This window comes from Gossypium raimondii, chromosome 9 (assembly GCF_025698545.1).
Source record: "Gossypium raimondii isolate GPD5lz chromosome 9, ASM2569854v1, whole genome shotgun sequence".
In the NCBI taxonomy this organism is placed as follows: Eukaryota; Viridiplantae; Streptophyta; class Magnoliopsida; order Malvales; family Malvaceae; genus Gossypium; species Gossypium raimondii.
The window spans coordinates 10,860,761-10,875,801 of NC_068573.1; the positions used below are offsets into that span (position 1 = coordinate 10,860,761).

The 15,041-nt window shown below is 31.3% G+C and overlaps 1 protein-coding gene and 1 pseudogene across 2 annotated transcripts; one reads left to right on the top strand and one right to left on the bottom strand.

The window, feature by feature from the left end:
- Positions 1 to 2,616: 2,616 nt before the first annotated feature.
- On the bottom strand, positions 2,617 to 5,161 carry LOC105797469 (prohibitin-3, mitochondrial). Of its 2 annotated transcripts, XR_008189056.1 has the most exons (4): positions 4,764 to 5,161; positions 3,928 to 4,460; positions 3,498 to 3,558; positions 2,617 to 2,956 (listed from the first exon to the last, which is right to left on the bottom strand). XR_008189056.1 is itself a non-coding variant. In XM_052621464.1 (3 exons), exons 1-2 carry the CDS (start codon positions 5,073 to 5,075, stop codon positions 3,930 to 3,932), a joined length of 843 nt encoding a protein of 280 aa, XP_052477424.1. In that variant the 5' UTR covers positions 5,076 to 5,160; the 3' UTR covers positions 2,617 to 2,956; positions 3,928 to 3,929. The 2 variants fall into 2 exon arrangements, 1 of the variants encoding a protein (XP_052477424.1); XM_052621464.1 differs by lacking the exon at positions 3,498 to 3,558 and having other exon boundaries at positions 4,764 to 5,160.
- Positions 5,162 to 5,720: 559 nt separating this feature from the next.
- LOC105798417 (uncharacterized) lies at positions 5,721 to 6,749 on the top strand (annotated as a pseudogene).
- The last annotated feature ends 8,292 nt before the right edge of the window (positions 6,750 to 15,041 follow it).

The following is a 15,041-nucleotide window of genomic DNA, read 5'->3' on the forward strand; positions in this document are numbered from 1 at the left end:
TATCAAAGGTATATTTCAATTGTCGGTGTCGGGATGAAACCATTGCCTTAGAAGTCGATATTGATAATAATTGTAGGAAAAATTTAGGGGCTTTCCTGTATAACCATATATTGTTTTTCTCTATCTCCACCAAAATGAGTATCGATAACCTACTTATTGTTTGAAACGGTGAAAGTGAGGTCAAGAAGTAAGTGTGTATTGATTGATTTGTTAGGTAGGTAGGAGAGGTCAAGAGGTAATATTGTTTAGTTAGTAATTAATCATCCTTAAAATCTGATTTCTCCTGTTAATTACAATCATTAAAGCAATTTAGTCTTCTACTTGTTAATCAGATATAGGCTAAAGCTCTCATTAGTGATGCCAGGAATAGGAAATTCTATTAGGTTAATTTAGGGTAATTAATTTAATTAATTAATTTAGTCTTTCAATTTGGATTCGCACTACTAACTTGTAAATCGATTAAATTAGTAATTATTTTTTGTAATTTATTTAATAATAATTTTTTTCAATCTGCAATCTCTTGGGTACGATATTTGGAATATTTACCGATGTTTCATTGTAACACTTCTATATATTACAATTTGACCTATTCTTTTGCAAATACCACACTTAATATATATATTATTTGCACGAATTTTACTCTGAATGGTTGCACGTTTAGAGGTGGTCAGTACACTGATCTAATCTTAATGCATGCCAACTATACTCAACTTTGCCCGAGACAGTTAATAGGATAACCAATGAATCAATACATTTATGTTCATTATCACATCTCATAGTTTCATACCATGCTCATTTATACTATGCTTGTCTTAATTTAAATTCTCGACATTCTATATCATCATATACAAACTAAATCATAAGACAATAGAATGCTTACCTCCATAAGCTAGTTTTTAACAAATCATGTATACATGCATATTGAACTCAAATCATAAAAATACAAATCGTATTTCCTTTACTCGTCTATGATCTCGTTTTTCCTTTCTCTCAAGATGACCCAACATCGTCTTAGTTACGTTAGATAATTTAATTAAGACAATGGCATTAGTTCGTATCCAAATCACATTCAAACTCAAAATCAACATATTTTACATTTTATTCATTTTAGTCCTTATATAATATATATGAAATACTCATTTTTCTTATATTTAACATCGGTTCAAAATTTGATTTCACATCCTTATATTAAGGACCCTATACTATTTATCTATAACATAATTTCATGATAGCTTTCACTTTATTTAATTTTGTCCCTAATGTCACAAAATCTTCTAACAAGCTTCACTTAATTTCTAACTTCATCTTTAACATAATCTAAATTCACTATTTAACAATCTCTTCAATTTCAAGCTTAATTTCATTAATTATGCTTTAATGACAACTTGCTAAACATCAAACGATTGAAGAAATTAACACATGAACTAACTAGATCAAATTCCCATGATTCAAATTCCATAAAAATATTAAAGATTTAGCTTAATTCCGTTAGTGAATTGGTGGCCGAATGTTTGCTTAAGAAAATTAAGGTTTTTCTTTCTTCTTAATAGTTTAGGCGATTGAAGGAAGGACAAGATGGGCGATGTTAATTTCTCTCTCCACTAACTTGCTTATATATTACTATCAACACTTAATTTATTTAATTTAATCATGTTTAGTTAAAGAAATTTTAAGCTTTTATTATATGTTATAATGATAATTGTAAAGTTAATTAATCACCGTCGTTATCATCCACTATAGTACAAGAAACCATGGTTTCGTAATTATTTAGGCTCTTTGGATAATTGCTAATTAAGTCCTCAAACATTTTCTAATTTAAAATTTAATAGTGATTGAACTTTTATAATTTAATCTTTGAGTTTTAATTAACGATTTTCTCTGTTAAATTACTTAACCGATCTTTAATATATTTTCATACTAATACCGTACATCTTCTAATTTTATCCTTACAAACTCAATTTATAGAAATAAAATTTCGAAACCGCATTTGTCGTCACCGAAAAAAATCGAATTGTTACATAGAGGCTATTGGGTGAATGATTTCATCAAAATTATAGGGAAATGCTCAGCCTTTGATGCAGAGCTATGGGACATATACGAGGGATTTTGAATGGCTTGGGAGCTGCGTATTAAGCAGCTAACCATTGAATCTGATAATATGAGTATTGTGCGGATGATCTCCAAGTGTGATGGCCATAGCAACCTACTACTGCGAAGAATTCGTTCGCTGTTACAATTGAACTGGACTGTGAGGCTATCGGGCACTGGGACTGAAAATCCCTCAATCACCACCGGATGTAGTCTTACAAGCTTTGCATGATGATATTAGTCAGATAGGAAATGCATAGGGTCTGTTTGGGTTACGTAGAAAATCAAAAAAAAGAAAGAAGCAAACGTTCGGATATGACGTGGAAGAGGACATTGGCGGTACAAGAAATGAAAAATGATCTCATTCAAGCTTTGAACCCACCTTCCAACTTACGCCCCCACTGGATGTAGAAGTACTAAAGAACTCAACAGGTACTTTTTATATTTTTATGGTTATTAGTCTTGCAAATTGCTTCAGTGAGATTTATACCAACAGACCATCAAGTATCCACTAGTGAACAACAATGATTAACTGATACCGTCGAAGAATTTTATTATCAATAAGCAACCTTACATGGTAAGATTAAGGAATACTTTGGGAACAATAAGAAGCGGACATATATTTAGCATCAAAACCATCTTTAAAGTTCTAAAATCACTGATTTCTACTAGTAATCTAATTCTAAAAAGCACATGTTCTCCAACTGGACATCAAAAACACCTTAAAGCTAAGCATGGTCCTTCAAACTTTATTTTCTTTTTCCTAGACATAAGATTGTTTCAAACATCACAAAGTTCCCATCAATGATAATGCAATAAAAATACGTAAATTCACAACCAGTCGAGCCTCGTTCCAAGTCATAAGCTCCTGCAACAACCAGAAGGGAAAACAAAAGCAGAACCATTAAAACAGCAGTAAAATATCATAGTCGATCTTCACCATAAGGCCTGAATTACAAATTGTAGAATTACACATACAGCCTTCTATGAAGGTATCATAATTGCATGAGCCATGTAATCAAAACAGAAAAAAAATACTAAATGATGTTAAAACCCGATTACATATTATAAATTTATGAGGAGAGCAGATGACTGTAGGCATTCGTACTTCTAAGCTACATCAAGTTCCCATTGAAATAGGATCCATACAAGGAAAATCACTTCCCATTCGTTGGTTATTAGCAGCACCCCGAAAAACATTTGAGTCAAAGTATCACTTTCAAATTAAGTTCTGAATTAGTAGATGCTGCCAAAGGGAGTGGCAATGCCATACGCGATAAGGAAGAGACTCATAGATTGGCAGAGGCAAATTTTGCCTTAGCAGCAAGGTATCAAATTTGGTTTATTTTACGTTGCTTCCTTTCTAAATCTATTACTTCCTTCATTCGTTAATTGTAACAGTTCTTTACTTGGAAGGTTCGAAATCTCCATTCTGTATGTATTCCATTCTGTATGTATTCATCCCTGAAACTGACATTTGGCATCTAATATCAAAATAGGAACAATGCATTAATAAGAGGATGTTGAAAGGAACCATACTTCATAATTAGTTGAAAAAATTCAGATGCAGACAAATATGACCTAATGAAAGCTAGAGGAAGTTGCTAAACAGCCTCACCGCAGATAAGCAAATATAATCTTCAAAAAATTCATTCTCTCGGTAACAGTTAAATCAAGTACTATGTAAAAACAACAGAAAATAAACACCAGTATCCATTTTCAGTCAGCAAATTCATGCAATGTTTGACACAGAGATTATTGAGAGAGCATGATAAGTAGTGATGTAACAATAACTGTAAATGCCATGACACATATATAGGTAATGAAAAAGGAAATTACCATCATGGCCTAGATGGATTCATAGCGAGAAGCATGTTTTGTCCACCAGGAATATATTGCACGTTGGGTGACTTAGCAAGGGTTCCAGCAATTTCCCTTGATGCCTCAATCCTCCTTAGCTCAATCAGTCCCATACCAGCAGTCAGAGTTGCTTCCGAAATTAACTTCGCAGCCTCACTTTCACCTTCTGCTCGGATAACAGCAGCCCTCCTTTCCTGATCAGCTTTCGCCACAACGTACCTCGACCGCTCTGCCTCCTGTTGTGCAACCTGTTTTTGCTCCACTGCTCTTGAGAATTCAGCACCATACGACAAGTGTGTAATCGCTACATCGGCTAGCTCAATGTTAAAGTCCCTCGCACGCTGTGTCAGTGAATTCCGGACCAATGCAGACACTTGGGGACGCTCGGTGAGAAGCTGATCAGCATTGAACTGTGCAACCACAGCTTTCAACACCTCATTTCCAATGGAGGGAAGCACTTTCTCATCGTACTCAAGACCAAGGCGTTGATAAATTTCAGGAAGCTTATCCACCTTTTTCGCAAAATACAACCAATCAAACAATAATCTTTAAATAACAAACTAAACCGTAGCATTCATCAAGCATACATACATGATCAAAACTACAATGTTAGTAGAATCAGAACTCCGGTCATAGCATCAAAAAAGCCTTTTCTTTTCTTAAAATGCAAAAAGCAAAAACCAGAACCTTCATTAACCCATTTCATAATTACATACAAAAAAGTCATGCCTAATCAAGATTTAGTTCTTCATACGTATACGTAAAAGAAAACCCATTTAATTTGAATAATAATAAAAAAAGGCTTTCTTGATTACCTTAGGTTTAGAAAGGACTCGAAGAGTGAGATTAACCATCTGGAGATCCTTGGTTCCGGAAATAGATGAGAAGGTGTGAGGCTTCATACGGATATCATAGATGAAAGGCTTCTGCAGCCATGGGACCAAAAAGTGGGTACCTTCTTCGGCCGTTTTGTCCAACACTCCTCTTAAACGATCAAAGATTACAGCTCTTTCGCCACCGTCCACGGTGTACATGGAGGCATTGAGGAGAGTTGCAGCGGCACCGAGGCCAAAAGCTGCGCGTGCGATGTTGGTTAAGAAAGACACTGCAGCTTGATTGCTTCCCATTTTTCTGGAATTCCTTGTTTGATTTGCTTTCTGCCGGTTGACAGGGATTTTTGATTTTTTTTTGGGCAAGTGGGGGTTATTATTAGGGTTTATCTACATATATTTATATAGAGAGGGGCTTAATGCATATTTTAGTCCCTAAAAATACTGTTTTTCTCACTTTGGTCTTTAAAGGTTTTTGTAGTTCAGTCCCTAACGTTATTATAAGTTCATAGGTTCAGTCATTTGGATGTAAAAAAAAAAAAGATGATATATCTAACCAATCATAAAATTATAAAAAAGTAGTAATTTATGATTTACTAAATATCTCAACGGAGGGTTTCTAAGGATTGAACTAATTGTTAACGTTAAGAATTGAAGTGGGCCAAAAAACATTTAAAGATCAAAATAGAAAAGGAAAATTACTTTAGGGACTAAAATAAGCATAAGCTATATTAATTTTTCAATTTCACACCTAAACTTCTTTTTGTACAGCTTTAGTTCTTAAATCACCAAATACATGCTACTTGACACATTCTTATTGGGTGCTAATAAATTTTCAGATAAATAATAATTCTCTTATTAAAGTGAGAAAATAGTATAATTCAAAGGCCTAATCATAAATAAAGCCGGATTTTAAAGTGGGTTGGCTTCCTATTTAAGCGCTAAACAATGAGCCCGAATTAGCCCAAAAGGATTCCAGTTTTCTTCATCTTCCGCTTACAGCTCTTTTCGTTTCAGTTTCAATCCAGAATAACCGTAAATCCCCAAATTTGAATCCAACAAAGGGAGGCGTAAGGATTCAATTTTACGAGCTCTCAAGAAAGGTAACTTCTTTTACTTGTATTTCTTTTTTATATTGTGCCATTAAACTCCTAGAAATCAAACAAAGGAAACTCATTTCCTTTTTTCATACACTACCCAGTTGATCTCTCTTCATTTTACTTCAAACCCCATAAGAAGAAGAAACACTTTTTCCTCTTTTCTTCTTTGTTGGGGTTGATTGATTTTTCTGCTGAATGGATGTTTCTTTGTTGGGGTTGATTAAATTCCTAGTACAGCGGCTCCATGACACTTTTACTATTTTTTGCTTTCAGACATTAATCAAAGTTGGCTAGTCTCAACACATTTCAATTTAATCAAAATTCTTTGCTCATAGGACTCAAGAATGGCTGGGAAAGCAGCACAATCTGTGGTGAAGGCAGTGGGAGAATACCAATACCCATGGCGTGAAAAGTTGGCTAAGTATAAAGTAGAGTTATCAAAGGGAGTATGGGCTATTGGGAACTTGGAGCTTGGAAGCCTCTAGGCATCAGCGCTAGGCGTCGACCCAGACTCTGAAAAGAAATGCTTCTAGCGGGCCAAGATTGGTCGTACGATCCAGAGGAGAAAGAGATGAGAAGCAAGATGAAAGGTCACAAGTGCGACAGAATAGCTGCTGAGAGAAGGGAGAATACTGCTAATTTGATGCAGAAAATGCCTGAGATGTTGCTTGCTTATAAGAAACGCAGGTGGGAGAAGAAAATAAAGGCAGAAGAGAAAGCTAAAGATAAATAAATCTGCATTTTTTCCTTATTTGGGTGGTTGAGAACAAAAAAAAAAAATGTTGAACCTTGTACTAATGAATTCAATGTTGGGTTTTTTTGTTTAAATTATTATGTATTGGCTGAATAATATTGATACATATGTTACTAATGAGATAGAGCTATGGGTTCTCAGATAACGAATTAAATGAATTCAGGTAGTTCAAAGAATAGTATGGGATATTATCATTTTGGAATATAAAATTGTTATTTGAACTTGTCCTAAATTTATACTCGAAATTTTTTTGTGACATTGGCCAATCGAGCGTTGTCACGTGGCATCCTCTTGTACTTATTTTTTTTTTTATTTTTCATCCTCCTCCCTTTTTCTTTTCTTTTCTTATGTTTATTTTCTTTTTCTGCCTTACTTCTACACATTTTCATCTTTCTTCTGCCAAAAACTTCTAAAATTTTCTCTCACTTTAATACCATCCAATCACCAACAAAATTGCATCTCTTCAACCCTTTTCATTTTCTTCTTCATTTTCCAACCACCAGCAACTAATCCCCACCACTTCCCCTCTCCTTTTCAAACTAACCCACAAAGACAAAATCTAATAGAAATATCACGATAGAAATTGTCGAAACCGTTTTTTGTGAAAATAAAAATTTTAGTTGTCGACTTAAAAAACAAAAATTGGAGTCACCACCGATCCTTTATTAATGTGTGATCGGCTCACCTTAAAATGATTTTGGTCTACGAATTTTGAGAAAACGAGTTCGGGAGTCAGTTACGCATGAGGAAGGGTTAGCACCCTCGTAACGCCCAAAATCGGTACCAAATTAATTATTTGATGTCTTAGTGTCGAAGGTTTTAAAAAAAATTTAAAATCAACTCAAATGATGAAATTTGAAAAAGGATAATCAATTGCTCAAGTCATGTAAAGAAATCGAGTCCCAATACGTTAGGGTACAATTCCTCAAAATCCCCGAACTTTGAATATCACTTTATTTTATGCGAAAATCTTCATTTTGAGAAAGTAACATGCCACACCCAATACGTTAGGACACGACAAGTTAAGTTCCCAAAAATGATTTTTATACTCATGCATTTTGAATAAAGAATATTCTCGGCTTTTTAAGATTGACAAAGAAAATCAGAACCCAATGCGTTAGGGCTCAATTTCCCTCGAAAATCCCAAACTTCGAATAATGCTTTTATTCAAAAAAAAAACTTTTGAATCAAGAAAATCACTTTGATATAAGGTTAAAATCAAAATATATTTTCAAAAGGGTATGTTGAAAAGTTAATGTACAATATGATGCAAATACTTTAATTTAAAACATATATGAATAAATATTTACTAATATACAAATACAAGTACAATATACAAGTAAATTTGAAAATATGTATGCATATATTTAACACACATACGATAGTACATATAAAAAGATGGAAAGCAATACATATAAAAAATGCATGTATGGGTGAATACGGAAATCGCAGAAAATGAAAAATGTACATACGTTAATGCACATATATAAGTGTACAAATAAAAACAAAATTTATAATGATTTCTAAAAAGCATGTATATGTAAAAAAATGCATATGAATTATAAAATGTAGGCATATATATATATATATATATACATATTTATTTATAAAAACTATGAAAGCATAATATATATAAAATGTATAAAATATGTGTATGTAAGAATTAAAGTATGTATGTATATATATGTATCTATTTTAAAATGTATAAGTATATATATGAAATATAAAGTATGAGAAGGTTAAAAAACTGAAAAACTGTAAAAAACAAGTTTAAAAAATGTATGAATGCATGTGTTAATGAAAACTAAAAATGTATATGTATTAAATAGGCATGTAGATTAAAATAGGCGTGTGTATGAATGAAATAATAATAGTAATAATAATATTAATAATAACAATAAATAAGATAAAATAAAAGATATAGCATAGTCATGATAAAAACAAAAAAAATGGATCAAATTGAGTTAAAAACGAAAAAATGGGGCAAATTTAGAATAAAATTTAAAAAAAGGGGCCCCCTTGAATGCGCGCGTAACAGGGGAGGACCAAAAGGGAAATTATCCCGTCCTTCCAAAACGCTGCGCATTAACACTGGCTAAAATGAACAGAAACATAAACATTTGGGCTAAATTTAAAAAAAACAAAAATTGGCTTAATAAAACATGACGCAAAAGAGGGAGGACTGATCGCGCAAATTCCCCCTCTGACGTTAGAACGCGCGGATCCTCCCCTCCGGGTCGAGTCACCGCGCGGATCGCACCTGGCTAAAACGGCGCCGTTTCACTTTTGTTATTTAAAACAATTTTTGTTTAAAAAAACAGCAGAAAGAGAGGAAAAAAAAATAAAAATTAAGAACCCTCTTCTAGGGTTTTCTTTTGACTCCTTTTTGCACCGCCGCCGCAACCAGCCTCCACCGCGCTTTCACCGATCGGAGATGCGACGCGATGGGCTCCAAAGGTAAGTTTCTTTCTTTTATTTCTTTTTATTATTTTTAAAAAGCGATGGAAATAAAAATAAAGAATAAAACGCGAAAAAAAAACCCGATTTCACCTTGAACAAAAATCTGTATTCTCAATGCTCTTTTCCAATTTTCTTGTGTATTCTCCCTATTTCTTTTTCTCCCTCTCTTTACAAAATCAAACGGCTTTATATAGCCCGAAAAAAGAAAAACTAAATCGAATAAATCTATTATTTTGCTGTTTTCTCTCTATTGGACTCCTTGAGTTCGTTTTGCAGGTATTCGTGGAGAGAAACGTGTGCGTGGAGGAGCTAGTCCCGAAACGTGCACCGATCGGGGTCTATTGGAGACGGGGAGGCTGCTGCGGCTAGGTTGAGTGGCGCTAGGGTTTCTGCTTTCAGTGTTTTTGGGCTGGGGTTTGTATTGGGCTAGGGTAATTATTGGGCCACTTATTTGTTGGGTTAGAACTGTTTTCTTTTTGTGTTTGGACCCAGCCGATTGGGCCTTATTACAGAAATATTTCAGTTCTTTCTTCTATTTCTTTTTGCAGTTACACGAAAATTATATATGATATTATCATTCACATTTATGTTCAAGTTTGAAACTTTAATTTTTTTTGTAAATAAAGTCGACTTCAAATTTTAGATTTTAATTTTTTATTAAATTATTTATTAACCAAAATAATAAAAACAAAAGAAAATAAAAAATTCTTTAAACCTAAAATCCTTAAAAAAATTAAACCCATTAGTTGGAAGAAAATTAACATCACAAAAAAACCATAAATATCCCCAAGAACACAAAACCTAGAAAATTTTCAAACCCTAACAAACATGTTGGTGGGGACTTCAAAGTGATGGCATAGGTGAGCGAAGAGCGTGGTGGTTTTGGTTGTAACACCCCAGATCTGACAAGTCTAAAGTTTTAGGCGTATAGCAGTAAATAGTCTGTTTGGCGAAGTGTTATCCGTCCAAATGATTATTTTGGCGTATAGTAATCGCCATATGAGTTTGTAACAAGTTGACTTCATGATATTCTGCTATATTAAAGAGAAGTTCTTGTTAATTGATAAAAGGGTAAGTATGGAATAAGTATTTGCCAAAGGTATAGTATGCCTGGTTTGTATGGAATACTGTGTTAGTTAGATTCCAAGTAATTTGGTTAGAAATCAACTAGTTAGCCTAACTTGATAATTGTGATTGGAAGGTGTTTATTTATATTTCGCTTAGAATCTCTATGCCATTAAGAAGACAAGTTTTGAAATGTATGACACTTGTTAAATTCCACTAAGTGGAGTCATATTTATATATGAGAGATGAGTTCTGAAAGGGTTTTTCTTTCTTCTTCCTCTTCCTTAAGTGGTATTTACTGATACCTACCTTAAGTTTGAATTATCTTACATCGATGATCTAGAAGCTATGGTTCTTTTATGACCAAAGGTTATTTCGTATCAGGGTAAGCATTTTAGCTCTGCATGTTAAGTTTTGGATGAGTAAATCTGTATGTGGTGATCGAACTGTAAGACTGTAAGTATAAGGTTTCCGTATGAGATTGTCAACGATTAATATGATAAGTCTTTCGTATGTACAAAAGTGGTAATAGTGAAATTTTGTTTCTAAGAAGTGGTTGTTACTGGTTTGAGATGATATCTGGATTTGGAGTTTTAAACTGCAGTAAGTGTGAATCAGGTGGGTCTTTACTTTAAATCTTACATGTGAACAATGCCAGTAAATAATTTAAATAGTGATGAATTTTGAGTATTTAGTGAATGAGTAAAACATAAGAAAGATGTTGCATGTGCAAATATAATATGTACAAAGTATTTTAGGAATAGGAAGTTGAATGATAAGTATGCAGGAAAGTTCAATATGGAAAGGTAAGAATCAGTCAGGTGAGTTTCTACTCTGGCTCTTGTACGTATGAAGAGTGTTATGAAATTATGAAATCTTGGGTCTGGGATATGTCTGGTTTGTAGAGTTTGTAAGGTGAGTCGACCATGGTGGTAAATAAGAAAATTCGTCGGGACAGTAAACACGAACTCTGATATGAAACTCTGAAGAAAAAATTCCATGGCTATGACATACTCTGAAAAAGAAATGTTGAATGTCAATTTATCTAATAGGGTTCTTTGTATGTCCCAGGGCGGTGATGGGCAAATCTCACTCTTTGTGAGTTTAAGAAAATCCATATCGTAAACATGACTATTTTGGGATGCCTATGTGGCATCTTGTCAGCCTTTGTGGCATACTCTGAATGAATCGCCTTTGGGGCATACTTTGTACGGATCACCTTTGTGGCGTACTCTGATTAAATTGCTTTAAAGCGTATTCTTTAATAAGGACTTATGGTGCATTCGATATATGTTTGTTTGCCTCTGATGTGTTCTGACCGGGACAGTAACAAGAGGTTCTATATGATTGCCTGTATGGCGTGCTTTGTTAGGTCTACATGGCGTGAACTGTTAGGAATGTCTGGAATGATTTGAGTGTAAATATCTGTCTCTATGGTAAAATAGAAGCAAATTCTTGTAATTCTATAATAAATATAGTTAAGAGGAGGTATTGATGTGTTCTGAGTTAAGAATGAATAAGTCTTAAGGGTTTCCATGAAAAAGAGATGTGTATTTGTATGTTAAGAAGGGTATCTGTTATGATGATTTATAAATGTGGAAAGTGAAGGGGTATTTAATCTTCTTCTAGAATTATTTTGAATCTGAATTAGTGGTATCTTGAGTTATGGGATTTTGATATAATACGATATGGAATCGAATGAATGGTCTAGCAGTACTCTTCTACACGAGTATGAGCAGTGTTGAACCAGGATATGTCTGAAGATGAAATTGATGGTATCTAGTTCTACATAGGAATTTGCCAAACATTTATGTATCCGTCCGTGATAAATGTTATTGAAAAACTATTTGAAATAAGAGTATGTGTTAAGATATGTTTTTTGGAAGTGGACTCGGAGGGTATGTCTGCAAAGAATTTATTTTGTGACTAGATTTATGGAAGTTTTGGACGGATTCCTCAGTTAATTGGATAGGAAGATTGAATATGACAAGAGCATGATAATTGGAGTATAAGAATATGATAAAATTGTAGTGGTATCTGCCGAAATAAATGATGCAGAATAATGGTTGACACAATAGTTCATATAAGATTTCAATTATCCATCAAGGTATTGTTATGTTAAGCTCACTAAGTACTCGTGTACTTACAAGATTTGTTACTGCTTTTCAGGTACTTGAGATGAGACATCGCTTGAAGGGACAATGATAGGAGTACGCTAAAATGGTTGCGGAGTGGGCTATTATGCATACAATGGAGATGTGGCGTAGTCTAGGAATACGCCTTTTGAGTCAGTATTAAATAAACTTCCATTTTGTAAGGATTTGTATTGAGTCTATTGTAATAAGATTATTTCAAGTTACTTCCCTTGTTTTCATACAGTAAGTTTCTAATTAAAATGTCAAATAGCATGCTTAAAGAAATGTGAAATTGTAAATTGTTTTCATTAATGGTTTAACTTTGTGAAGTAGCACATGAAATTCAGACCTAGTGAATCGGGTTAGGTTTGGGGCATTGCACTGGCGGTGTTCAAAAAGTTGTTTTGACCAAACCTTGGTTGGAAAGAAAATGTTGGAGAAAACCCAATTGTTGACCCTAAAGATCTCATGTATTGAAATGCTTTCTATTTTTTAATTGGAAGAATAACAAAAAGAAACAAAGGCTGTAGAATGTGAAAAATCTTCTTGAAGATCAATTTTGTGAGTAGATTTTGTCTATGCTTTTGGTTTGGTTTAAATTAATTAATGGTGAATCTTGAAAGTGGGATGACAAACAAAAGCAGCCATGGAAGTTGGTGAGGGTTGGTTGATGGTGGTTGGAAAATGGGGAGAAAAATGAAAGGGGTTTAAGAGGTGTGATTTTGGTGGTGATTGGATGGTGAGAAAGTGAACGAAAATTTGGGGGCGGGGAGGTTGACAGAAGAAAGAAAGAAGAAAGATGAAGAATTGTAGAAACAAGGCTAGAAAAAGAAAAAAGGGAAGAAAATGAGGGAAAACAAAAAGAAAAAGAGGTACAAGAGGACGCCACGTGGTGGCGTGTGATTGGTCAGCGCTGCCACGTCAGCAAAAAATTAACAACGTTAGATTTGAGTACCAATTTAGTTGACTGAAAAAAGTTCGAGTATTAATCTGGGACAAAAAAAACCATAAGTATCAATCTGAGAGAAATGGACAAGTTCAGGTACCAATTTTATATTTAACCCTTTTGAAAATGGTTAGCTGATTTTAGCTGTTTTTTTGTAGAGTTAATATATACAAAGGTGCCTGGACTTGACAATTTATTCTTATTTGATACTTAAGGTTTTTTTAACCAATTTAACACCTAGGGCACGTTTGGTTCGTTGTAATGGAATAGAACTGTAATGGAATAGAGGCGTAATAGTAATTCAATTGTTTGGTTGAATGTAATGGACTAGAGGCGTAATAGTATTCTTGTGTTTGGTTGAATGGAATGATGTTGTAATAGCATAAGGAAAAAAACTAAAATGACTAGAATACCCTTAGTAGAAATTTTTTTAGGTAGATGATTATTGTTATTAAATTTTAATAAGATTATTAATATAAATAATAAATAATAAATAATTTAATCATATATTAACATAGTTATTATTAAATATAATTTAATAAAATATATAATTTAATAAAATTCTTAATATTAAATATTCTTATATGAATTTTCTAAAATCATAATATATAATACTATAAAATATAATTTAACATAATTATTATTAAATATAATTTATAAAAATATATAATTTAATAAAATTCTTAATATTAAATATTCTCATATGAATTTTCTAAAATCATAATATGTAATACTATAAAATATAATTTAACATAATTATTATTAAATATAATTTAATAAAAATATATAATTTAATAAAATTCTTAATATTAAATAGTCTTAAATGAATTTACTAAAATCATAATATATAATAATATAAAATATAATTTAACATAATTATTATTAAATATAATTTAATAAAATATATAATTTAATAAAATTCTTAATATTAAATAGTCTTAAATGAATTTACTAAAATCATAATATATAATACTATAAAATATAATTTAAAATAATAATTATTAAAAATATAATTTAGTAAAAATATATAATTTAATAAAATTCTTAATATTAAATATTATTAGAATTTACTAAAATCATAATATATAATACTATAAAATATAATTTAAATTAATTATTTTTAAATATAATTTAATAAAAATATATAATTTAATAAAACTCTTAATATTAAATATTCTTAAATGAATTTACTAAAATCATAATATATAACACTATAAAATATAATTTAAAATAATAATTATTAAAATATAATTTAGTAAAAATATATAATTTAATAAAATTATTAATATTAAATATTTTAGAATTTACTAAAATCATAATCTATAATACTATAAAATATAATTTAAATTAATTATTTTTAAATATAATTTAATAAAATATATAATTTAATAAAATTCTTAATATTAAATATTCTTATATGAATTTACTAAAATCATAATATATAATACTATAAAATATAATTTAAAATAATTATTATTAAGTATAATTTATTAAAATATATAATTTAATAAAATTCTTAATATTAAATATTCTTATATGAATTTACTATAATCATAATATATAATACTATAAAATATAATCTAAAATAATTATTATTAAATATAATTTAATAAAATATATAATTTAATAAAATTCTTAATATTAAATATTCTTATATGAATTTACTAAAATCATAATATACAATACTATAAAATATAATTTATAATCTACTTTATTATTTTTAAACGCAATACATATTTAATGTGCTAAAATATCATTAGTGAAACAAATAATTTAATTATTCTACAATAAAAAAATTAGAAG